This window comes from Mobula hypostoma, chromosome 21, assembly GCF_963921235.1.
Source record: "Mobula hypostoma chromosome 21, sMobHyp1.1, whole genome shotgun sequence".
NCBI classification, from domain to species: domain Eukaryota; kingdom Metazoa; phylum Chordata; class Chondrichthyes; order Myliobatiformes; family Myliobatidae; genus Mobula; species Mobula hypostoma.
In genome coordinates, this window is record NC_086117.1 from 20348806 (window position 1) to 20376486 (window position 27681).

Sequence of the window (27681 nt, forward strand, 5' to 3'; positions counted from 1 at the left end):
ATTACAGGCCTCAAGCTCTGTTCTTAGTTTCGCTGTGCCTGTGGCCATTCTCTGTGTTTGTGTGGACAATCTCTGCTGCCTAATGACCGTGTTCCAACAGGGCATTTGATTGTGGTTGTAAATTTGTACAACCATTGATTCCTCCCTCCCAAAACTGCCCTGTACTTTCTTTTAATTTCATCCAACTCTGTCTCAATTCATAGTACATGTATTACTCATTGTCGAACACACACATTTTCTAATGTGCATTGTGTCTCAGCAACTGGTGGTCTTCCTACATGTGTGTTTTGCCAACTCAGAATCAGGTTTAATATCACTGGCATATGTTATGAAATTCATTAAATGTGATCTGCATGCTCTAGAAGTCACTTTGCTTTTACAGTGGCAACTACCTTACATTGGCTGCATGATATAAATTATAAATTGGCATTAACACCACTGTCGGCCACCTAGGGTCACTGTATCACCCGGTGGTTTAGTGATAAGGTGGCTTTGTATTTACAGAAGCAAGCTGACTTGCCAAACAGTACTGCTGAAGCAACATAACATTTTGTGACACAGGAAAGATTTATCTTCTGCAAAATAGTGAGTGGGGAGGAGTTAAATTGTGTGTAAGATCAGTTCCATTGTGTAACCAAGTAGTGTGAGGGCACGCTAGAAGAGAGAATTAACCAGTCGTCATCTTTCTTATCGGGCAGGAATTTGTGTGTTCACTATACGCAGCCACAATAGCATTTCGTTTAACAATACATGCATGGCAACATGTGGTGTGCCATTATCCTAACAAAGCACCCTGTGCATGTGGTCATTATCATTTTCTTCCATTATTTTCTTTTAAATCATTTTCTTGTCTCTTTCTGAGCATAACCCTGAATCCCTGTGGCATTGGGCTTATTAAGGAACACTTTGTGTGGATCTTTACCACATATCTCTTGCAAGTCTTGATCTGGGTAACTAAAGTTTGTACCGCTTCATCAGTGAATATGGGTTTGAGTTGCTGAGCTGGGTCAGTGTGGAATGTAAGCACTTGCGTAGACTTTGAGCTACATGGCCTGTTCTGTTCTGTGGATCCCATTATTAATGGGATTTGATTTTCTTTCTTATTTGACTTTGAAGAAAGAAATCGCATTCCTGGCTGAGCACAGGCTGGTTCACCATGGTGATTGCTATTGAGCTCTGCGACAGTGTCCATGTGTATGGAATGGTTCCTCCCAGTCACTGCAGGTACGTGCTCATCTTCAGAGCTGCTACACCACCTTCATGCCAGGGTGGAGCGAGCAAGTGGGACTAGTATCACAACAGCTACTGCTGTACCTTCTAACCCATTGGGTAGGAGAGGGACTGAGATTCAATATTGTGAAAAGTGTCCTTAACACTTGTTCTTTTTAAGCTGTGAATGTTGGAGACTAACATTTTCTTTCAAATATTTACCAACCTGTTTCTTCCCTTTTCATTTAAAATCAAAATCCTCCCATGTTGTTCTCCTCCAATAACCCCATCCATTTTCAGGCAATATGTTGTTCTTATGTGGAATAGTAGCCTAGTGACATGACATGTATAATTGCAGAAAAATACTAAGTGCCATATCTGGCATTTCTCCCCTGCAGTAATGCTTTCTGTTAAGTGATTCCTCAGATATTATCCCTCTAATTGATCACAAATCCTTATTCTCCAGTTGCATTACTTGTTGCTCTGAGATGATGACAAAGGGCATGTTTTATGCAGTTAAGAATTGAACTAATACATTTAAATGTTGTAGCTAGAATCAAGAGTTAGAAATAATGCATCCTTGTCATTTGGCCCATTTTACGTCAACTACTAACCTTTTCCAGTTAATCCCACTTCCGTCATTCATTGCCCACAGCCCAGTAATTTTGTTTTGCCACCAAGAATTCTTTCCTGCTTGTATGTCATAGGGTATGGAAGCTAATTTAATCAGTTGGTGCACTTCCAATGTAATCATTTTTTTTAACTAATGTTACCACTTGCTTTGGTAAATACCCTATGAATTTCTGGTCACTGGATGGAGATGGAGGGGAATGATCCTTATTTACTCCACTGAAAATCTTAAGATTTTTAACATCCCTATCTGATCAGGCCTGGTTTCTCCAAACTCACTACATAGCTGAGGTACCTCATCCGTTGTGTCAGTCAAGCAAATCTTCTGTGCATCTTCTCCAAAATCTTGTCATCATTCCTACAGTGTGATGCCTGAATTGTCAATAGTAATCATTCTGGAGTTCATAAATTGTGGGCTTGCTATATTGGCTGTACTTATGGGCTACCCCCAGCACAATTCTCGCTGATTTGATTTGATGCAAACTAAGCAACTTTACTATGTTTTGATGTACATGTGACAACTAAAGCTAATGGGACTTGAGAATTTTTTTTAAAAACAGCAAAAGCTGGAAATATGAAATAAAAATGGAAATGTTGGAAATATTTAATGGGATCAGCAGCATCTATGGAAAGAGAAGCGATGAAATATGTATTGTTCTCAGTTTCTCTTTCCACAGATGCTGCTTAGTTTGCTGAGTTTTTCCAACATATTCAGTTTTTTTGGCTGAACTTGAGCTTTGGGTACTGCAATACGAGCACCAAATTCAGGAAGCAACAACACAAACTTTGCCTCACGAGCTGGCAGTGTGAAAGTGCCCTTGTGATGACCTAACCCAGGATTACTGTTGTGTTTTAGATAAGCTTCCAACCTATATCTTGTACTGGGAGAGAAGAAGTGTCCAGTAAGATAGACTAGGTTCTTTCTTCAGTCTGTGTTTGTTGGTATTCTCAGCTGAAGAAGTGAAGGGTCTGAAGCTGCTGTGCTTAGGGAGTGGAAAATTCTATATTTACAATGCATCTACAATGCTTCCTTTGAGTTACATATAATTTTCACACCATCTTCTTCGCACCCACACTCCAGCTACCCAAAAATTAATATTAATCAGCATTGTCTGGTTTCTCAGTTACCTGCTGTCCACAGCTCCAGGACTGCATTTTAAATTTAATCTACAATCCATGTTCAGGTCTAATGATTGGTTGCTGAAGTTAATATTTGCCATATGCCCTAACAGTTGAAAATGTTATTGGCTCCTGTTTCTATTGCCATACTCAGTTAAATGTTTTACCTATTGATAAAACTAATGCGATTTCTTTTTAAAACAGAAAGCCTCAACACAAGCGAATACCCTATCATTATTATGAGCCGAAAGGTCCAGATGAATGCATGACATACATTGGGAATGAAAAAGCCAAGAGGGGGAATCACCATCGCTTCATCACTGAGAAGGATGTGTTTGCTCAGTGGGCGAAGCTGTATAACATCGTCTTCTCACATCCCAGCTGGTGACCTGTACCTGGTACTTTGTCACACCTGCGTTTCCTGAACTCTGTATACATAGCTTAGAAGCACAGTTGCTCTAGGATCAATGCAAACTGGAGCCTATAACCTGTGCTGGCCATGTTTGGAGGGAATGGTAGGTCACAGGATCATAAGTATTGTTGTGGAAGGCTTGTAAGGAGAGCTGGCACAGCTGAAGGGGTGAAGTCGTGATGTTTGACCTGCAGTGCTGTATGACCTGCTTCTACAGATCAGTTCGATAGCATCAGTCCCTATCTAGTCTGTGACCTAACCTGCAGAATGCAATTCAAACACCTGCTTCATTCCAATGACACCTCTGTTAGCTTGGAGCCACATAATGAATCTGCAGAATGGTGAATGGACTTTCAGGCAAGGCTTGTGTCGTGCTGCTTCATCCTGCAATTCTGCATTCCTAATAAGGTTTCCTAAGTAATTGATCTGTCCTTCAGTGGTGTTGAAGATTTCATTTGGAAAGGATCTCTGTACAAGAGACACTGAGTTGTATTATAACATTCAAATATTCTGTGGGTTTTGGTTTTGGGTTGTAGTGAATTGAGAAATGACTTTGGAGATTCTATAGAGATTCAGGGCTAAGTTACATGATGCAACTTTACCTTTGTTTTATATTTGTGTTTTAGTTTTCTCTAATATTCAAAGTGGGAAGTCTACTCTCCATATGACTAATGAGAAAATTAATTTCAACTGACCAGATTAAATCTAATAAATACTACTGATGACATTATCCAAATGGAAGTCAGATGCAATATATTTAAAAAGCAGGATTTTGATTTCATTATTCTGGATGGTTTTCCATTACAAATGGACGTCTTACATTAAGCCAGGCCACTGGGTTCAAAATGTTGTTATCTGTGCTGACCTTTCCCATTCCTACTTATGTTTTGATGAGGTCCTTATGTTGAAAATAATGTCCACTTGTTGGTTTTGTAATAATAAAGACCATAAAACATAGGAGCAGAATTAGGCCATTCAGTCCATCGTCATCATGGCTGATTTATTTATTATCCCTTCCAAACCCATTCTCCTACCTCAAGAGGTTTCTTTTATTTTGGGATTTGAACGAGCCCTGAATTGCTTGGTACACATTCAATTGGACAGAGCACAGATCAGTCCTTTAAGTCAGAAAAGGAACCTTAAAGAATTAATTTATTATCTTCAACAAACTCCATAGCATTTATGTTACTACGTGCCCTTTTGTTTCAAAAGCCTTGCCCAATTTTGAGTATGGTCGAAGCCCCATACTGACCTCATGTTGCCTGCTTGAGTTTTATTAAATTCTGGCTATCCTGTAAAATGTTTCCTTTTTGATATAAACATTGGTCTTTTTGTTTTTTGCTCTTACTACTTGGATATATAATGATTTTGTTTTGTCATTGTAGTACCATTTTTATTTTGCATCTACTTTTATTGGTCTTGGACAAATTGGATGAATAGGCAAAAAAGTGGCAGATGGAATGCAATGTTGAGAAATGTATGATACTGCATTTTGGTAAAAGGAATAATAGTGTGGACTATTATCTAAAGTTGGAGAAGGTTCAAACATCAGAAGTGCAGAGGGACTTGGGAATCCTCATGCAAAACTCCCAGAAGATTAATTTACAGGTTGAGACTGTGGTAAAGAAGGCAAAGCAATGTTGGCATTTATTTTAAGGGGAGTAGAATATCAAAGCAAAGAGATGCTGCTGACCCTTTAAGGCACTTTAAGGCTGCACTTGGAGTGTTGTCAATAGTTTTGGGTCCCATGTCTCAGAAAGGATGTGTTGTCATTGGAGAGAGTCCAGAGGGGGTTCACGAGAATGATTCCAGGAATGAAGGGGTTAACATATGAGGAGCATTTGGCAGCTTTGGGCTTGTACTCACTGGAAGTTAGAAGAATGTGGGAGAATTTTATTGAAACCTACTGAATATTGAAAGGACTAGATAGGGTGGATGTGGAGAAGATGTTTCCTATGCTGGGAGTATCCAAAACTAGAGGGCACAGCCTCAAAATTGAGGGGTGACCTTTTAGAACAGAGATAAGGAGGAATTTTATTATCCAGAGAGTAGTGAATCTGTGGAATGTTGTGCCACAGACTATGGTGGAGGCTAAGTCAGTGGGTATATTTAAGGCAGAAGTTGATTGTTTCCTGATCAGTCAGTGGATCAAAGAATGTGACAAGATGGCAGATGTATGGGATCAGCCATGATGGAATGGCAGAGCAGACTCGATGGGCTGAATGGCCTAATTCTGCTTCCATGTCTTATGGCCTTTATCTGTTTTTTTAAAAATTTTATTTAAAGATACACCCGGTCATTTGTACAGTAGACATAAAGAACTACAGATACTAGAATCTGGAGCCACGCACAAAAAGCTGAAGGAACTGAGTGGGTCAGGCAGCATCTGTGTAGGAAAATGGACAGTCGATATTTTGAGTCAAGGCTCCAGATGAAGGGTCTCTTTGACTGTCCACTTCCTGTCATTAATGCTGCCTGACCTTTCATCTGGAATCTTGACTTGAAGTATCAGCAAGTCTCTTCATCTGGGGCCTTCACTCTAAGTATCGACTGTCCATTCTCCTCCATTAATGCTGCCTGACCTGCCGAGTTCCTCCAGCTTTTTAGTGGTGTTCCAGTTGTACTTTGGGCTGTATGTATAGAAAACTTCCTGTATTCTCCCTAAATAGTGTGCCTTAATCCAAGCTGCAAAGAACATCCTCTACTGTACCATTGGGACAATTAGATCAGTATTCATCCTCTCTCTTTCTGTCTGACACTGCCGGTCACAAATCACTGTACAGTTTTATCTATGGACACATCCTGCCATGAGTGCATTTCAATGGGCTTGTGCCCAGTATTGCTCACATTCAGCATGTGCTACCTTGCTGGAAGTGGCTTCATGCCCAAACACAGATAACAAAGGATTCTCTAGCCGACTGAGTTGGCCTGTGAGAGCTTTCAGTTGGTCCCAGAAGGACTGCATTTCCCGTGCTGTGTGATTCTATGTGCTTTGTTCCAGGTACCTTTCTGCCTATTCTTGCCTACCAAAGCTAGATTACATTTCTATTTCTGTCAATTTTTAACCAAGTAATTTATTTTGTCGTTGTAGCAAAAGATGATTTTGGGTAGCAAGACACAAAAAAAAGGGAAAGTGAAACATACAAAGATGGGATTTCATGTATTAACTGTTTCATGACATTTTGTACCTTGCGTAGATGCCTATCGGCAAGACTATTTTCTAAAAAGAGAATATTTCACTTCTCTACTGGCTGTTGATGGAGTAGCAGTGCTTTTATAGGTGCTCCTACTCTTTTAAATTTGCTGCTTCAAACCTGTTTTAAAAACTTACTTTTAAACACAATATTGCTTTATGATGAGTCATGCTAAAGTTACTGAAAAAGCAGAGGACCCTCCTGTAACTTTGGAATCGATTATGGTAACACTTCGGAAGCATAAAAATGAACTTTTGGAGGAGTTCCAACAACTCAGTGCTGAATTTAAACGGATGGATGAAAAATTGGATTCTATTCAAAAAACTTTAATTGAACATGATAAATGGATAAAAGAGAACGAAGACACTGACGATGTTCGATGCGAAGATTGATGACCTGGAACAGATCTGTGATAAACAGTTAAAGTTTAATGAAACATTTAGACAGAAGATTATCGACTTAGAAAATAGGAACAGAAGAAATAATTTATGTATTCTGGGTTTTAAAGAGACATTGGAAGGTAATCAGCCTTCGGAAATTTTTGCAAACCTTTTGGCTAAATTATTTCTGAATATTTTTAAATCTCCACCTAAGATAGACTGAGCTCACAGGTCGCCTTTATGACGACCACCTCCGGGAGGACACCTTCATTCAATGATAATTTGTCTTCACTACTTTCAAACAAAGGAACTTTTAATTCGTGAATCTCTTTGGAAAGGTATGATTGATTATGAAGACCACAAGTTCAGAATTGTGGAAGACTTTTCACCTGAGGTGTTGAATGAATGCTTCAAACTTTAAAAAGTCATGTCTGAGCTGTATAATAAAGGTTTTAAACCCTCTCTTCAATACCCTGCTCGTCTTAGAATCATTTTGGAAAATGGCTCTCACAGATGGATTTGTTCGACCAAAGAAGTGCAGGATTTCTTGAGTGCCGAATTGATTTCAGAAGTTTAACTGTTCAATAACTCTTTACACAAATTTATGTTGTGTCTGCCTGATGGATCCTTTTTTTAAAATCAGCAGTTTAACTGCTCGTCACTTTCTTTTATGAACAATTGTGTTTTTTACTCTTGGTATACCTTCTTATCTAATTTTTTTTTATTTTTTTATCCCCTTGTTTAGAAAATTAAGGATTTGATATTAGTAAGTTTTCTTTGTGTTAATACTTTCTAAGTTAAAATGTTTTGAGCTTTCATATTTCTTTCTAATATTTTTATACTATAATTCTGAGGTTTTGTTTAATATGTTTAATTTTGCTCTGTTTTTTGTTATGTCTTGTTGGAAGCAGTTTTGCCTTGATTTTTTTTTTTGGAGCTCAGCCAGTAGATTGTTGTGGGAGGTATGATAGGTTTAGTTGTCGACTGCCCTTTGGTCGATTTTCTCTCTTTGGGCAGGGGGTGGGGGGAGATTTTCTTTTTTTTTCTATCAGCTGTTTGGTTCTCTTAGCTTCATTTGTTGCTTGGTTACTTTTTTAAAAGCTAACTGTTTGGATTTAATATATATTCCAGCAGTTTTTATTTAAACATCTCCTTTAAGCAATATTTAAAATGGATCATATTTCTAATTTACTTAGTTTTAACGTGAAAGGATTAAACCATCCTGTGAAATGTAATAACATATTTAATTGTATTAAGAAATTGACTGTCTCATTTATTTGTTTTTACAAGAAACACATGTTCGTAAATGTGATAATTTATGTTGTTTCAAACGTTGGAAGGATTTATCTTTCCATTCCTCCTTTCAGGCTAAAGCAAGAGGAGTTTAGATTTTTATAGACAATTCAGTTTCTTTCGTTCAACATGATGTAGTGTCTGATACCAATGGGAGTTTTGTTATAGTTTCAGGGAAATTAGATAATAAATTAATAGTTTTTGCTAATTTGTATGCCCCAAATATAGATGATCCAGGCTTTTTTGAACTTTTTTTGGTTTTTACCAGATTTAAGTTTATATTCTTTGATTTTAGGAGGAGACTTCAACTGTTGTTTAGATCGTTCTTCTTCTAAACAATTGTAGTAGATCTGCCTCCTTTATCCAATCTTTTATAATGAAATGTGATATTGTTGATGTTTGGCGTTTTCTACATCTAACAGATAAAGAGTACTCATTTTTTCTCAAGTTCATCGTACATATTCCACGATTGATTGTTTTTTTGTTGATAGCTAATTGATTCCATTAGTTCAATCCTGTGAATATAAAGAAATTGCTGTTTCAGATCATGGTCCTGTGTTTTTATCTTTAAATCTTCCGGGTATCTCCCAAATAAATAGATTCTGGTGTTTTAATTCAACTCTGTTATCAGATAAAGATTTAAAAAAATTTTTGGAGAGACACATTATTCTCTTTTTTGAAGAGAATACGCTAGAAGAGACTGCTAGTCTTATTTTATGGGATGCTTTTAAGGCTTATATTAGAGGTCAAATTATTTCTTTTACCGCTAGTGTTAGGAAAAAAAGCTAATAAGGAGAGAATTGAGTTAGCCAATCAGTTGAAACAATTAGACCAAAAATGTGCTTTGGCTCCAGATCCTGTTTTATATAAAAGACGTGTTGAAATTAAAACTAAATATGATCTGCTCTTAACTTATCCTATTGAAATGCAACTTTTAAAAGATAAAAGTTAATTTTATGTTCATGGAGATAAAACGGGTAAGCTATTAGCTAACCAGTTAAAGACCTTTTATAGTTAAATGTCAAATTACTGAAATTTGTAAAGCTAATAGTGATAAAACATCTGATCATTTAGAAATAAATGATGCTTTTAGAGAGTTCTACTCTAAACTTTATAGTTCTGATCCTCCTAAAGATAACACTCTAATGAATAATTTCTTAAATCGATTAAACATTCCTACACTTTCTGATGATATTCGAAAATTGTTGGATCAACCTATTTCCTATGAGGAACTTGCCGAGGTTGTTCATTCTTTGCACTCGGGGAAGGCTCCGGGTCCTGATGGATTTTCTGGAGAGTTTTATAAGGCTTTTTCCTCTTTGCTTATAGCTCATTTTTACTCTGTCCTTTCTGACTCTTTTAAATTAGGTAAGTTGCCACAATCTTTTTATGAAGTCTCTATTTCGCTTATTCTTTAAAAGAATAAGGACCCAATTGAACGTTCTTCTTATAGGCCTATTTCCTTACTTAATGTTGATAGTAAAATTTTATCTAAACTTTTGGCTCGTAGGATTGAAAATATTTTGCCATGTATTATCTCTGATGATCAGACTGGATTTATCAAAAATCAATACTCCCACTTTAATATTTGTCATTTATTGAATGTTATTTATTCCCCTTCTAAAGAGATTTCGGAATGTATGATATCCTTAGATGCTGAGAAAGCCTTTGATCGGGTTGAATGGAATTATTTATTTAAAACTTCAGAAAAATTTAACTTTGGGCCCAATTTTATTCAATGGATTAAATTACTTTATTTATCTCCTTCTGCTCAGGTTCTTACTAATGCTCAGTACTCTAAACCATTCAAACTTTATGTGGAACTAGTCAGAGTTGTCCCTTGAGTCCTTTGCTTTTTGATTTGGTTTGAACCTTTGATTTGAACCTTTAGCTATTGTTTTCTGGGAATCTAATGATATCACTGGTATTTTAAGGAGGGGTATTACCCATAAAGTTTTGCTTTATGCTGATGAGCTTTTCTGTACATTTCTAATGTGGAGTCTTCTTTACCTCCTCTACTTTCTTTACTTTCCTGCTTTAGTCAGTTCTCTGGATATAAACTTAGCTTTCATAAGAGTGAACTTTTTCCTTTGAATAATTTGGTATTAGTTAATACTAATCTTCCTTTTAAAATTGTAAGAAATCAATTTACTTATTTGGGTGTAACAATTACTAGGAATTATAAATTCCTTATTAAGGAAAATTTTTTTTACACTTCTGAATTATGTTAAGGAGGCACTTTCAAATTGGTCACCTCTCTCTCTATCATTGATTGGTCGAATTAATTCTATTAAATTGAATATTTTGCCTAAATTTTTATATTTATTTCAGGCCATACCTGTTTTTATTCCTAAATCCTTTTTTGATTCTTTGGATTCTATTATATCTTCTTGTATATGGAAGAATAAAATTTCTCAATTAAATAAAGTTCATCTTCAAAAAGCTAAAAAGAAGGGAGGTTTAGCCTTACCCAATTTCAGGTTTTATTACTGGGCAGTCAATATACGAAATCTGATGTTTTGGTTATATTATATTAATCAAGAGGACTGTTGGATCTGGGTTTCTTTAGAAGCTAATTCTGTTAAATTCTCTATTATTTCTCTTCTCAGATCCGCAATTCATTTATCTTTAAGTAATTTAACTGATAATTTTGTAGTTAAACACACTTTGAGGATTTGGGTACAATTTAGAAAATATTTTGGTTTATTGAGTTTTTCACTTTCCAGTCCCATTTTTTCTAACTTTTTTTAAAAACCGTCTATGTCTGATGTTTTTAAAGAGTGGAATAGATTGGGTATTAAATGTTTTTATGATTTGTTGAAGATACTCTCTCTTCATTTGAACAGCTGTCAGGTAAGTATAGCCTACCGAGAACTCACTTTTTTCGATATTTACAAATTAGAGACTTTTCTGCGTTCTCAAGTTCATACATTTCCTAAAAGTCCAGATAAAAATTTACATGATATAATATTTAATTTGAAACCCTTCCAAAATGCATCTATTTCTAATATTTATGGTATGTTGTTGGGAATGAGAAACAGTCCTTTAGATAAAATTAAAAATCTTTGGGAACAAGATTTACAGATTTCAATTTCCAAGGACATTTGGAATGAAATTTTAAAATTGGTTAATACTACTTCGTTATGTGCCTGTCATTCCCTTCTACAATTTAAAGTGGTTCATAGGGCCCATATGTCTAAAGATAAGCTGTCTGGTTTTTATTCGGATATATCTCCCTATTGTGATAGATGTAATAATGGAAAAGCTTCACTAATCCATATGTCTTGGACTTGTCAGAGTCTTGAAAAATATTGGAAGGAAGTATTTCTAACTTTTTCGGTGCTTTTTAAAGTAAATTTTAAACCTAATCCCTTGACAGCCTTATTTGGTATTGTTAGAGGAAATGATATTATTTTGGAGAAACAGGATCTACATATTTTGGCCTTTATGTCTCTTATAGCCAGGAGGGCATTGTTGCTTAAGTGGAAGGATGCCATTCCGCCTACTCGTACTCATTGGTTAAATGATATTATGTCTTGCTTAAATTTAGAGAAATGCGTGTTTCAATTTCTGAACCTAGACAAGATATTTTTTTAACATTGTGGGGACCTTTTTTGAATTATTTTCATAATCTTTGATTTACTATTAAGCACAGATGTTGGCAAATAATATGTTCTACTATATGTTAAGGATCTTTTCCTTTTTTTTTAACCTAACAGCTGTTTTTTCTGGTAGTGGGTTTAGATTTTTTTTGTAATAATATAATTATTGCTTTTCAATATTATGCTTTAATTTTATATGGCTATGGGGTAATTACACCTTATCTGTGATTTCATTATATTATAATCAATATATTATATATTCTAATGTACTCTGTATTTTATGTAAGAAATTAATAAAAATATTGGAAAAGAAAAGAGAACATTTCAAAGAATGACTGACCGTTTTCTGAGGAATGCAGTTGCATGATTTGGGAAGCCAAGCTAGAAATCCTCCGATACACTCCCTGTAACTACTACCTTTGATATTTAAATCTTTTCAACACATGCATAAAGATGGAGCATAAAATCTACAAGCAGCGTTCAATATTTTGCAAGTTGTAGCACACAGATTTGTGCATAATCAGGACATTGAACTAGTAGAATATACAACGAACACAAACTTGGTGTGTTTATTCTGAAGTTTATCAAAGCACACAAAATGATTGGAACTGGAATAAATGAACAGCTCTGGCAAGACTCCATCAAAGAAATGATTGTATCTGTATTAAAATGTTTTTACATTTGACCACTTTGTATTCTGTTTCCTGCTTTACTTTTTAAATGAGAGTTGGTAATTGTGGGATTTTTCATTTGGAAGTTACATTTGAACAATCTATTGCAATGTTATACAAACGGGAAAAAGCTGGAAATACTGGGCATGTTGGGTAAAGAGGAAGATTTGAGGTCAAGGGAGTAAAGATAAAGGAAAGGTTGATCACTGTGTAACAAACAAATCTACTGGTGGAACTCAGCATGTCGAACAGCATCTTTGGGAAAGAAGGGATTGTCATTTTGGGGTGAAACCCTACATAAGGAACCTCTTTTTCCAGCTGCAACAAGGAGGTAGTGAAGGGGGTTTGGCGATCTCCTGTTTGAAAAGCACTCAGTATCCTGCTGAAGGATGGAAGTATCAGTGCCCTGGGAGATGATGAGAGCTGGAAACCTTTGAAGTGGCAGAAGGAATTGGAGGTGTCAGAGATGTAAGTGGAAAGAAACTTTACAACAGAACAAACTCCATGTGGGAAGCAGTAATCCCTTTGGAGCAAGACAAGAAAATCTTCAAGGTTTGCTGAATTTTGTTCATTTATCTGTAGTGGGATATGGAAGTCATTGGCAGTGCTGACCATTGTCCCTGAATTAAGGGACAGGTTAAGACTACACTACATGGATGTGTCTGGAATCACAGATTATAACTCGCAACACAAATAAGCCACGTCAGTCAGTCAAAACCACTAACGGGCACAATGGTAAAAGTAAAATGTTTTGACTAGATGGCATTGGCATTCAGTGGGCTGACAATTTATTATCAATAAGCTACCAACTTCCATTCTGTGTTTATAGTTACAATTTGTAACAGTGTTGTAACTTGAGACACTGACAATGTAAATACGTTGAAGCTCTCAAATGTTTCAAAGTAAAGGTTGCATATTTATTATTTTGAAAAATTATGGATTATATTAACAATAAAATGGTGTTTCAAAATTGTATTAATGTAAATTTCAAAATTATATAAACATATAAAAACAATTCAGCTGTGTGGCAACAAAGGCTATGTGTGTGGGAGCATTTCAGTTACACCAGTGCAACTTGTAGGGAACAGTGTTTCTCTGGCACATTTTAAATTTAGAAACATAGAAAACCTACAGTACAATACAGGCCCTTCGGCCCACAAAGTTGTGCCGAACATGTCCCTACCTTAGAAATTACTAGGCTTACCCATAGCCCTCTATTTTTCTAAGCTCCATGTACCTAACCAAAAGTCTCTTAAAAGACCCTATTGTATCTGCCTCCACTACCATTGCCAGCAGCCTATTCCATGCACTCACCACTCTCTGTGAAGGAAAAAAACTTGCTCCTGACCTCTCTGTACCTACTCCACAGTACCTTAAACCTGTGTCCTCTTGTGGCAATCATTTCAGTGCTGGGAAAAAGCTTCTGACTATCTACACGATCAATGCCTCTCATCATCTTGTACACTTCTATCAGGTCACCTCTCATCCTTCGTCGCTCCAAGGAGAAAAGGCCGAGTTCACTCAACCTGTTCTCATAAAGCATGCTCCCCAATCCAGGCAACATCCTTGCAAATCTCCTCTGCACCCGTTCTATGGTTTCCACATCCTTCCTGTAGTGAGGTGACCAGAACTGAGCGCAGTTCACAATTTGGCCTTCAGAGCCTGAGAAAATTTGCCAATCTTCTTTTGAGATGTTGGCTGCAGGTGCTCTATACTTTTATAACGCATTTTAATGTTTTGACATCTGGATTGTCCCTACTCTGTCATAATTGGTCAAGTTACTTCAATGGGCTAGTTTTTCCATGAATTATTACAGATAACATCTTAAGCACAGATTGATATTCAAATTCTGCTTTGTCTACTGAATAGAATAATATGCAAATGTTTGTGTACAATAAACAAACATTTTAAACAGTATTTGTTTTGCTCATCACTGGTGGTTGTATATCCAGATCATATCCTTTGAAATTCTTTTCCTGGATCTCACACACCTCACCCGTCCACCCCCAAAACCAAAGCTAAGTGGATAACTCCCCTCACCCCAATTCTGAACTGATTCCACAACTTATGGACTCACTTTTTAGCACTTTTACAACTCGAGTTGTGGACATGTATTGCTTATTTATTTATTTATTTATTATTTCTTTTTGTATTTTTGCACCATTTGTCTTTTGTTCTTCTCTGTTTCTATTGTATTTCTTTGTATTTACTGTAAGAATTTGAATGGCAAGAAAATGAATCTCAATAGTATATGGTGACATATATGTACCTTGATCATAAAGTTTACGTTGAACTTTGAAGTTCTTCTGAAAAGGCAGCCTGCGATGTAATTCAAAATTTACTCGCGTTTAACCATTCTTGGCCAACAGATGGTGGGATGCAGAGCAAACCCAGCTGGGGCAGATGTGCCATCTACTGCTGGCAGCGGGTATTGCAGGAACACTATCACTGGTACCGGTAAATGAAAATCTAGAAAACTGCAGGTGCTGGGAATCAGGCAGAGAAGAATGAATCTTAAGAATTGGGAAAGTTTGAAATGTGTTTAACTGAAGTGTCATATGAATTAGAAATGGAAGATAGGAAAATAGGCAGTAGTGGAAGTGGCTTAATAGTCATAACTGAGAGCAGTGAGGTGTTTAGATTACAGGACATAGCTGGCTACAGCAGAGATATCCAAATGGAGGTTAGAATACAACTTAAGTGCAGGACAGCCACAATCTGCTGAGGGTCAAATCAGTGGCATTCAGGTTCGATGACCAAGTAAGTTACAGGAGGTCTGGGTATGATCCGGGAAAGCCATCTCATTTGCAAAGTGGCAATTTACAGAGCAAACTTGAAACACTGAAGGATACTCGACAGCTGTGACAGAGTTTACATATTATTACCTCTTACAAGGTGAAACCAAGCAACATATTGCTGGCAGCAACAGGGCTTTGCTCCCAGATGAGATCAATACCTTCTATGGTCGCTTTGACCATTAAAACATAGAGGAACATTCACAAACCTCCCACAGTCTTTAATGCCCTGTGAGTTCAGTCCCTGAGAGCATCCTTCAGGAGGGTGAACCCACCAAAAGCAGCCAGTCCAGATAGGGTACATGGCCGAGTACTGAAGACCTGTGATGATCAACTGGCTGGAGTGTTCACTAATATCTTTAAACCCTCGCTTTGGCAGTCAGTGGTATCCACTTGCTTCAGGCAAGCTTTAATTAAGCAGGTGCCTGAGAAGAACGTGGTATCCTACCTCAATGACTATCATCCAGTAGCACTTGCATCCACCGTGATGAAGTGCCTTGAGAGGTTAGTGATGGAACATCAACTCCTGCTTGAGAAGCGACTTGGATCCACTCCAATTTGTCTACTGTCACAACAGGTCCACAGTAGGTGCCATCTCATTGACTTTTCACTCAACCCTGGAACATCTGGACAGTGAGCATGCACACATCAGGATGCTCCTAATGGACTACAACTCAGCATTCAATCATTCCCACAAGACTAATCAATAAACATCAAGACCTTGGTTTCAATACCTCCTTGTGCAACTGGATCCTCGATTTCCCACTTGCAGACTCTGGTCAGTCTGGATTGGCAACATCTCCTCCACATTCACCATTAGTATAGGTGCACCACAAAGCTGTGTGCTTAGCCCCCTGCTCTGCTTGCTTTGTACGTATGGCTGTGAGGCTAAGCACAGCTCCAAAGCCATATTTAACTTTATTGACAACACGACTGTCATTGGCCGAAACAAAGGTGGTGACGAATTAGCATATAGGAGGGAGATTGAAAATCTAGCTGAGTTGTGCCACAACAACAACCTCTTACTCAATGTCAGCAAGACCAAGAAGCTCATTATTGCCTTCAGGAGGAGGAAACCAGAGGTCCATGAGCCAGTTCTCATCGGAAGATCAGAGGTGGAGAGTGTCAGCAACTTTAAATTCTTCAGTGTTACCGTTTCAGATGATCTGTCCTGGGCCCAGCATGCAAGTGCCATTACAAAGAAAGCACAGCAGTGTCTCTAATTCGGAGTTTGCAAAGATTCAGCAAGGTTGACAAAGTTCTGTAGATGTGTGGTGGAGAGTATATTGATCAGTTGCATCTCGGTCTGTTACGGAAACACCAATGTCCTTGAATGGAAAAGCTCACAAAAAGTAGTGGATATGGCCCAGTCCATCACGGGTAAAGCCCTCCCCACCATTGAGCACATCTACAAGGAGCACTGTTGCAGGAAAGTGGCATCCATCATCAGGGACCCCTTCCATCCAGGACATGATCTCCTCTCATTGCTGCCAACCAGAAGAAAATACAGGCGCTCCAGGACTTGTACCAGCAGGTTCAGAAACAGTTTCTGTCCCTCAACTATCAGGCTCTTAAACTAGTGTAGATAACTTCATCCAACTTCACTCACCCCATCACTGAATTGTTCCTACAAGCTATGGGCTCACTTTCAGGTTCCTTTCATCTCATGTGATCAATATTTATCTATTTATTTCTCTTTTGTATTTGCACAGTTGGTCATCCTTTGCATATTGGTTGTTTGTCTGTCCTGTTGGGTGTGGTCTTTCATTCATTCTATTGTGCGTCTTGGATTTACTGTGTATGCCCAAAAGGAAATGCATTTCAGGGCTTATATGTGACATACTGACCACGTACTTTGATAATAAATTTGCTTGGGACTGATGCTGAGATAAGATGAGCCAGGACAGAGGGCAAAACCGTAATGAGAGTAGCCAGTTGCAGGGAAAATGGGTAAAATTGCACAAAGTGTGGGTTGTTCAAATCTGCTTGTAACTGTTGTAACACAAATATTATAATTTGCTAGAGGTCTTGCATCAGTGGAATATCCTTCAGCTCTCACTCGAAATGCACTCTGTAAAAGGCCTGGGGAAAAAAACCCAACTTTTTTGAGAGTTCACCACTTCTGTACAAGAGATTATCTTTATGTGCTGTCCTGATCTGAGCTGTAACCAAGGGGACAGGCTAGGCCCCAAGTAAATGACAGATTCAGGCTGCAGGTTAAACACACAAATTCCTCCAATGCAACACACATCAAAGTTGCTGGTGAACGCAGCAGGCCAGGCAGCATCTCTAGGAAGAGGTACAGTCGACGTTTCTGGCCGAGACCCTTCGTCAGGACTAACTGAAAGAAGAGCTAGTAAGAGATTTGAAAGTTGGAGGGGGAGGGGGAGATCCAAAATGATAGGAGAAGACAGGAGGGGGAGGGATGGAGCCAAGAGCTGGACAGGTGATTGGCAAAAGGGATATGAGAGGATCATGGGACAGGAGGCCCAGGGAGAAGGAAAAGGGGGAGGGGGGGAACCCAGAGGATGGGCAAGGGGTATAGTCAGAGGGACAGAGCTCCCCCTCCCGTCTTCTCCTCTCATTTTGGATCTCCCCCTCCCCCTTCCACTTTCAAATCTCTTACTAGCTCTTCCTTCCTTCAGTTAGTCCTGACGAAGGGTCTCGGCCCGAAACGTCAACTGTACCTCTTCCTAGAGATGCTGCCTGGCCTGCTGCGTTCACCAGCAACTTTGATGTGTGTTGCTTGAATTTCCAGCATCTGCAGAATTCCTTGTGTTTATGTTTTAAAATTCTTCCAATGGGCAGCTTCTGTGCAAAGAGAGGTGAAGTTCACGTTAAAGATCAGATACCCTCCGTCAGAGTTTGAGCAACACACAAAATGATGGAAGATGTCAGCAATTCGGGCAGTGTCTGTGGAGGGGAATAAACAGTCAACATTTCAGGCTGAGAGCCTTCATCGGGCCTTGTGTTAATGCTGCCTGACCTCCTGTGTGTTTTATATCGGTGGTGTTAGCAATCAACATGAATGATTCCGGGAATGAAAGGGTTATCATATGAGGTGCGATTGGTGGTTCTGGGCCTTTTCTGATTGGAATTTAGAAGAATGAGGCGGGATCTCATTGAAACCTATCAAATGTTGAAAGACCTAGACAGAGTGAATGAAGAGAGGATGTTTCCTATGGTGGGAGTGTCTAGGACCAAAGGGCACAAACTCAGAATAGAGGGATGTCCATTTGGAACTGAGATGAGGAGGAATTTCTTTTACCAGAGGGTATTGAATCTGTGGAATTCGTTGCCATAGATGGCTGTGGAGATCAGTTCATTTGATTATTTAAGGTGGAGGTTTGATAAGTTATTGATTAGTCAGGACATGATAGGTTACGGGGAGAAGGCAGGAGATTGGGGCTGAGGGGGAAATGGATCAGCAGTGATGAAATGGCAGAGCAGACTCAATGGACCGAATGTCCTAATTGTGCTCCTATGTCTTATGGTTTTGTAAGGTTGAAAGGAATGGGCACTATAGTCAAGTGGAGAAAGCGTTTTAAAGGGGAATAGATCTAAATTCACCCAGGAAAAAATATTTCAAGAACAGGGTAGTGGTGCAGGATGATGGCACGGGAAGGTGGAAGTTGTGATATTAGCAGAGAATTTGAAGTTTTCCTATTTCAACTTGGCAAAGCCATCCATGCTCAAGGACTCAGAGATTTATAATTCTTTTATCTTTGTATTTTGACTCTTGTCTCTTACTCAACCACAAGCATTGTGCCGCCAGCCTGCTGCTTACCACTGACAATCCTGACAAACATTTCCTGGTGCTAAGAGTTATTTAATTAGCTTCTCTAGTTTCTTATTCATCTGTTTGTGTAGCTTGGAGCTACAGACAAAATTCATTATGCAAAAATAATTTCTTTTGGATGCAGTAAGTTGGAAATCCATTAACAAGCAGATTCTTTGCTTTTAATTAAAACTGAAAGAGGAGTTAGTTTCCAACTAATGCAAAATGAAATTTGATTCCAACTAATACAATTTTAATATGCATGCATGGCACTTTAGTCAGAGCAGGAGTAAGCTATATGACCCACCAAACTTCCTCTGCCATTCACTAAGATCTTCTGCCTCATTATTATTTTCCAGCACTACCTCATATCCTTTGATATTTAATACCCAAGAACACTGGGTTTTAGTTCGGGATAGAAAATTGCGAAGGTTCATTAAGCTCAGCAAAAAAAATGTCTCCTCTCAGTCCTACGTGGCCAATCTCTTACTATCAAAGTGTGCACCATGGTTGTAGACTCTGTCAGAGGAAACATCCTCCCTGGATGTCAAACCCATTAAGAGCTTTGTAAGTTTCAGTGAGATCTCCTCCCATCTTTTTCGTGCTCTTCATGGGTAGGTGAATCTATTGCTCATTAAAGAGCAAATTATCTTCAGTCTCTTTGTTGTAGAGTCCAATTTTGCAGCAGTGATTTAGCATATCCATGACTAGAAGTAATGGTGTGGTAGGTGAGGGATAGGTAAGGGGGATTAAATTCAGAAGTGATGATGAGGGAAGACAAAATTGAGACAGGAGGAGTGAAAGGTGGAAGAAATCGGAGCAATACACAATTCTGGAGCTCAACAGGTCAGGCAGTGTCTATGGAGGGAATCAACCGTTGACGTTTCAGGCTGAAACCCTTCACCAGGACTGGAGAGAAGGGGAAGAAGGGTAAACTGATAGGGGATAGACGAGACCAGTGAGGGAGAGGGTAGGTACGTGGATGAGGGAGGAAGGATGAAAGGAGAAGCTGGGATGTGATCAGTGGAAGAGTTAAATAACTGAAGAAGAAGGAATCTAATGGAGGAGGACAGTGGACCACAAAATAAAGAGAAGGAGGAGGGGCACCAGAGAGAGGTGATGGCTGAAGAGAAGGAGTGCAAGGGTAACCAGAATTGGGAATGGAAAAAGGCAGAGGGGTAGTGGAATAATTACTAGAAGCTCAAGAATTTGATGCTCATGCCATCAGATTGGAAGCTACCCAAATGGAAAATGAGGTGTTGCTTCTCCAACCTGAGTTTGACCTCATCATGTCACTAGAGGCAAGGGTTAGATATGTTATAATGGGAAGTTTGAATTGAAGTGAGTAGCCACTAGGAGATCCTGCTTTCTACGGTGGAGAATGAAGGTACTCGGTGAAGTGCTTCCCCCAGTCTATATCAGGTCTCACCAGTGTGGAGGAGGCCCCACCGGTAGCACCCGGTACAATAGATGACACCAAAAGACCCGCAGGTGAAGTGTTATCTCAACTGGAAGGACTGTTTGGGGTTTCTGGATGGTGGTGTAGGGCAGGTGGTCAACTTGCAGGAGAGAGATCAGTGGGGAGGGATGAGTGAGTGAGGGATTTGGCATGTCACCACTCTGATAAACTTCTATAGATGCACAGTGGAGAGTAGCTTCATTCTTTGCATCATGGCCTGGTATTGAACTACCAACATCCAGGAATGGAAAAGGCTACAGAAAATGATGGATACCACCCAATCCATCACAAATAAAGCCCTCCCCACCATTGAATACATCTACATGGAGCACTGCCACAAGAAAGCAGCACCCGTCATCCAAAACTCCCACCGTTCAGTCCATGCCCTTTTCTCACTATTACCACTGGGCAAACGGTCCAGAAGCCTTGGATCCCACACCACCAGGTTCAGGAACATTTATTACCCCTCAATCATCAGGCTCCTGAACCAGCGGGGATAACTTTGATCATACAACTGTGAACTGATTCTACAGCAGACAAGCTCACTGTCAAGGGCTCCCTATGGTTCATGTTCTCAGGATTATTTTCTTTTGCACGTTGGTTGTTTGTCAGTCTTTGTTTATGTATAGTTTTTTTGTTAATTCTATAGTTTTTTTCTGTAAATGTCTGCAAGAAATTATCTCAAGTAACATATATGTACTTTGATAATAAATTTACTTTGAACTTTGAATCAGCAGATTGTAGGAGGAGAGTAACCCACGTTACTTTCACTCCTACCATCCTGTTCACCCACTGGATCTGTATTTGCTGATCTATAATGGATCTCGGTTTCAAAATAATTGTTTCAATTCCTCCCATTCTCTTTGATCTCCAACAGCTATGTAATGTCCGCTAGCCCCTACAACCCCTGCACCTGATATGCCAAATCAGAAAATTTGTGCACCATTACGTTTGATTGCTCCACCACTGGTGAAACTACCTTATAAGAAAATACCCTCCTTAAATCTCCAATTCTCCCTGCCTCCCTCCTTTTTAAGATGCCCCTAAATCTCAGTGGTGTGGTGGAAGTACGTCTCTACCAAAGAAGATGTAAAGTGCTCTTTTTCACCTGCAGCCATCAACTCTAGCCTTTAATACTGGGATTTGGGTCTCCTATAGTGATCAATTGGGTGACAGGATGGAGACACATCTCTACCCTAGGAGGTATAAGGTGCTCCTTTCCACCGCTAACCTGCAGGTCACCCTTTGGCAAGGTGGAGCACCTGCTTAGGCCCTGATCAGAGTCATGTGAAGCCATGGGGGTAGGTGATCATATAAGCAGTTGTTACATATCACAAGTTTTGGTTACGCAGCCACTGACACCAAGCAGACAATCTCTGAATGGCAGGGTCACCCATCTTGTAAAGACACTGCATAGAAGAAGGCAATGGCAAGCTACTTCTGTAGAAAAATTTTGTCAAGAACAATCGTGGTCATGGAAAGAACATTGTTGCCCATATCATACAACATGCTCCATAAGAAATGTACGGACTACACCTCAACCTTTGACCATAGCTATGGCCGTCAGTCTTTGTAATCCTGAGTTCATGCATCACAATCCCTTTGAAAACATTCTACCTGTGATGAGCTTTGTGGGCCGGCTGGTGGTGTAGTGGCATCAGCATTAGACTTCAAGGCAGAAGGTCCTGAGTTCAAACCCAGCCGGGTCCCAACCTGGGCAGCAGCAGTATCTGCGTGGGAGAAAGACCTGGCAATCTACTTCCATATCTTGCCATGAAAACCCTCTGTACCCTCTCCGGTCCACAAGGTCACGAAGAGTCAGACTTGACTTAATGACTGAGCAAGATGAGCTTTGAATTATTTTATGTACTCCTTTAAAGACACTTGATAAATGCAAATTATGAAGTTTCCCATATCAATGGATAATAGATTTACTAGTGAATTACAGGCCGAAAACAATCAAAATAACAGAAACAGCTGCAGCTGATCTTTGCTGTTTGTTGCTGAAAATTATTAATTATTGTTGCTTTGGGTAAAGGCAGCTGAGTGGAAATTCAACTCAAAGGATATCTTGCTTGATTGGTACTCTATCTTAGTGACTGATTCACAATAGCTTGTATTATAAATATACGGCAACGGTTTAATTGCACCCAGATGTAGCAGGTGTTTTACAAAAAAAACAAGGAGAACAAATGCAAAGTGCCCAGCAAAAACATATTAGATATCTAAAAGCCCATCTTAGCACAGTCTGTGTGTGAGAGGGCGGAGCACCAGCGCGTGCAGTGCAGTGGGGAGAGAGAGAGAGCACCAGTCTGAGATACAGAGCAGTGCACTGACATAGAGAAAACCACTCTGCGTGTGTAGGGGAGAGAGAGATGAAAGTTAAAATTGGAATAATACAACACTTGTGAAACTCACACTTGATACCCCAACAGGATTAACCAGACTTTCAGACGTGAGTCCTAAATGTAAGGCGAGCGACTGGCTAACTGTATCGGTGAGTTAATCCTAAACAAGATTATCTTATGATTTTTGTTAATTTTAGCGAGACATAGAAATGATCAGTTACCTAACACTATCTCTTGGCCTTTTTGATGAATATGTACTAAGAGCTTGCAATTGGGCCAACATGATCTTTCCAATCAAGATGCAAGGCTATATTGTTTGTCCAGTGGCGCTATTTCTGTCTCCTGCAGCCCTTTGCTCTTGGCTCTGATCTAGTCAAATGACACTGCTGCCTGCATTGCTACTTTGGGTTACAGAGGGTTCAGGTGTCTAAGCCCTCAGCCTTACATTTTCCCAGCTGAGGCATCAATCTTATCTTCCAGTGTAGTGATCAGCAACAGATGTCCAGACTGTGAACAAGATGGGGTTGTGTTTAAGTTACTGGACTAATGATAGAAGTCTGAGTAATGATCTGGAAGCAGGAGGTCAAATCCCAGCACAGCATCTAGTGCACTTAGATTTATTTCATTAAAGAGTCTATAAATAAGACCTCTATTTGGGAAGCCTTGCCTCTCGTTCTTATTGGTCTGGCTATATTTTTACTCCAGATATACTACAGTGCCCTTCTGGAGGAGCCTTGTCGGCCACTCAGTTGACAAGAAGGTGGTTCTCAATCACCTTCTCATTTCAGCACCCATTATACCTCTGGTATGCAGAGCAGTGACGAAGCCCTTAGTCTGTGAATCTCTTCGAGTCCGCTGGGTGAAGTCAAAGTCCCAGTGTATGCAAATCCACGAGACTGCTGGAGGCGGGAGAAGATGACCTGTCCTGTGGTTAGAGGACTATGAATGTGGGTGGGTGAGTGGGAGGGAGGAATGGCGCTTGTTTCATCGTTGCTGTTTTGTTGCTCTGTATGTTCTGTTTTGCTGTGTTCTGTGCTCTGCTGATCATGGTGGGCATGCTATGTTAACGCTAGAACATGTGGCAACACTTGCGGGCTGCCCCCAGCACATCCTTGGGCATGTTGTTTGCTAATATAAATGTTGTCTTTCACTGTATACTTCGATGTACATTTGATAAATAAATCTGAATCTGATTCTGTTCCATCCCTGGGGAGACGTTAGCAGGCCTTTCAATACTTCTGGTTGAGCCCGCGTTTTTCACTTGGCTTCCGCAACTGCGCTACGTTGTAGTCTTTGTCATTAGCTGTCTTACTGCTTCACTAACATTGCATGTGGACAATCCACCTCCAGCAGCCCCTGAGTACAATGGTGCTGTTATCACCTCAGCTGCACCGTATGCAAGTTTTGACTTGAGGTTGGTACAAAGTGCAGAGGTGCCCGTGCCAGTGAGTGACACTTGCATTAGTGGAAAGAAAGAATGGAGACCTAGCCAAGGACAAGTTTCTCCCATCCCCAGCCCCGAGCTTTGACTGTTAAAGCCAGTCAGATGAAGACAACTTTAACCTGACCTGGACCAGCCAATTCAACCACAGGCTACGCAACAAATACCTCTGGGCAGAACGCCTCTGGATGTCACTTTGCAGGTAAGACATTCTGTGTAAGTCACAGTAAAAAAAAAACTATGACCTCACCTCAAGCTCTTTCTACAAATGATTTTAGGCAGCAGGCAAAGTTTTGGTGGCTATAGTCGTGGGCACACATAGTGAAGGAATAACATCTTAACATCTTCCAGTTCCAGTTCCCAAAAGATCTGATGGAAGTATCCTCTTGATGGAGAGTGAGAGGGCAGCAGAAGTGTTTCTGAACTTTGGACAAGTCCAGTTCTCTGCTCCCCAGGGTGTTGTAGTAATGGCTACAGAGTGGAGATGAAGTGCTAGTGGATAGTAGGAGGTAATTGTAACTATGAGTGTTAAACACCAATATCAAGACTACCTAACCTTCACATTTGAAGATAAGAGAGATGGCAGGTCCTGCAATCTGGAACAAAATAGAACCAATAGCCGGAAAGTCTCAGTGGGTTGAGCAGCATCTGCAGAGGCAAAAGTTGTAAGTTGATGTTTCAGGTAGAAACCCTGTATCAGGGCTGATGGAACAGGAAAGATTGCACAATCAGGGAGGGGATAGAAGATAGTAGGTGATGGGTGGATCCAAGATGGGAGGGGATGATAGATGAAAAGAGGTAAGGGAGCCATTAGGATGTAGTGACCATAATATGATAAGTTTTAATCTACAATTTGAGAGGGAGAAGGGAAACTCGGGAGTGTCAGTATTACAGTTGAACAAAGGGAACTATGGTGCTATGAGGGAGGAGCTGGACAAAGTTCAATGGAACAATACCTTAGCAGGATGACAGTGGAATAGTAATGGCAAGTGTTTCTGGGAATAATGCGGAAGGTGCAGGATCAGTTCATTCCAAAGAGGAAGAAAGATCCTAAGGGGAGTAAAGGGAGGCTGTGGCTGACAAGGGAAGTAATGGACAGCATAAAAATAAAAGAGAAGAAGTATAACATAGCAAAGACGAGTGAGAAGCCAGAGGATTGAGAAACTTTTAAAGAGCAACAGAAGGTAACTAAAAAAGCAATACACGGAGAAAAAATGAGGTACGAAGGTAAACTAGCCAAGAATATAAAGGAGGATAGTAAAAGCTTCTTTAGGTATGTGAAAAGGAAAAAATAGTTAAGACCAAAATTGGGCCCTTGAAGACAGAAGCGTGTGAATTTATTATGGGGAACAAGGAAATGGCAGACGAGTTGAACAGGTACCTTGGATCTGTCTTCACTAGGGAAGACACAAACAATCTCCCAGATGTAATAGTGGCCAAAAGACCTAGGGTAATGGATGAATTGAAAGAAATTTATATTAGGCAGGAAATGGTGTTGCATAGGCTGTTGGGTCTGAAGGCTGATAAGTCCCCGGGACCTGATGGTCTGCATCCCTGGGTACTTAAGGAGGTGGCTTTAGAAATCGTGGACGCATTGGTAATCATTTTCCAATGTTCTATAGATTCAGGATCAGTTCCTGTGGATTGGAGGGTGGCTAATGTTGTCCCTCTCTTCAAGAAGGGAGGAAGAGAGAAAACAGGGAATTATAGACCGGCTAGCCTGACGTCGGTGGTGGGAAAGATGCTGGAGTCAATTCTAAAAGATGAAATTATGACACATCTGGATAGTAGTAACAGGATTGGTCTGAGTCAGCATGGATTTATGAAGGGGAAATCGTGCTTGACTAATCTGGAATTTTTTGAGTATGTAACTATGAAAATGGACAAGGGAGAGCCAGTGGATGTAGTGTACCTGGACTTTCAGAAAGCCTTTGATAAAGTCCCATATTGGAGATTAGTGGGCAAAATTAGGGCACATGGTATTGGGGGCAGAGTACGGACATGGATTGAAAATTGACTGGCTGACGGAAAACAAAGAGTAGCGATTAACGGGTCCCTTTCAGAATGGCAGGCGGTGACCAGTGGGGTACCGCAGGGTTCAGTGCTGGGACTGCAGCTGTTTACAATATATATTAATGATTTAGATGAGGGAATTACAAGTAACATTAGCAAATTTGTCGATGACACAAAGCTGGGAGGCAGTGTGAAACGTGAGGAGGATGTTATGAGAATGCAGGGTGACTTGGACAGGCTGGGTGAGTGGGAAGATGCAGTTTAATGTGGATAAATGTGAGGTTATCCACTTTGGTGGTAAGAACGGGAAGGCAGAGTATTATCTAAATGGAGTCAAGTTAGGAAAAGGGGAAGCACAACGAGATCTAGGTGTTCTTGTACATCAGTCACTGAAAGTAGGCATGCAAGTACAGCAGGCCGTGAAGAAAGCTAATGGCATGCTGGCCTTCATAACAAGGGGAATTGAGTATAAGAGCAAAGAGGTCCTTCTGCAGCTGTACAGGGCCCTGGTGAGACCACATCTGGAGTACTATGTGCCGTTTTGTCTCCAAATTTGAGGAAGGACATTCTTGCTATTGAGGGAGTGCAGCATAGGTTCACAAGGTTAATGCCCGGGATGGCGGGACTGTCATATGTCGAAAGATTGGAGCGACTGGGCTTGTATACTCTGGAATTTAGAAGGCTGAGAGGGGATCTTATTGAAACATATAAGATTATTAAGGGATTGGACACACTGCAGGCAGGAAGCATGTTCCCACTGATGGGTGAGTCCAGAACCAGAGGCCACAGTTTAAGAATTAGGGATAGGCCATTTAGAACAGAGTTGAGGAAAAACTTTTTCACCCAGAGAGTGGTGGATATATGGAATGCTCTGCCCCAGAAGGCTGTGGAGGCCAAGTCTCTGGATGCTTTCAAAAAAAGAGCTGGATAGAGCTCTTAAAGATAGTGGAATCAAAGGTTATGGGGATAAGGCAGGAACTGGATACTGATAGTGGATGATCAGCTATGATCACAGTGAATGACGGTGCTGGCTCGAAGGGCCAAATGGCCTACTCCTGCACCTATTGTCTATTGTCTATTGAAACCAGGAGGGAGAGGAGGAAGGAAGAGATGAAGACAAAGGAAACTAGGTGGATGAGTGGACGTGTGGGGGGAGGAGAACACTAAGGTTACATGAAATTGAAAAATTGAGTATGAATGCCATTGAGTTGAGTCTCCACATCTTGAGTTGAGGCTCCTCCTTCCAGAAATGTGGCTTTCTCTCTGCCAAAGTTGATGAGGTGCCCACATACATTCCCTGCAGTCTCTTTGCCCCCCACCCACCCACCCCTTGCCCA

General features: G+C 40.0%; 2 protein-coding genes across 2 annotated transcripts in view; both read left to right on the top strand.

Annotated features, from left to right (window-relative positions):
- The window catches only part of st6galnac6 (ST6 (alpha-N-acetyl-neuraminyl-2,3-beta-galactosyl-1,3)-N-acetylgalactosaminide alpha-2,6-sialyltransferase 6), a 43311-nt gene extending 31158 nt beyond the window's left edge, over positions 1–12153 (top strand). Inside the window, exons 5-6 of the mRNA XM_063073590.1 lie at positions 1117–1224; positions 3163–12153. Coding sequence (XP_062929660.1) covers positions 1117–1224; positions 3163–3346 — 292 coding nt within the window. The 3' untranslated portion in view covers positions 3347–12153. The remainder of the gene's footprint in view (positions 1–1116; positions 1225–3162) is intronic.
- A 10685-nt stretch (positions 12154–22838) lies between these two features.
- kcnt1b (potassium sodium-activated channel subfamily T member 1b) overlaps positions 22839–27681 on the top strand; it is a 436729-nt gene continuing 431886 nt past the window's right edge. Inside the window, exon 1 of the mRNA XM_063073587.1 lies at positions 22839–23039. The gene's annotated coding sequence lies outside the window, so the exon portion shown is untranslated. The remainder of the gene's footprint in view (positions 23040–27681) is intronic.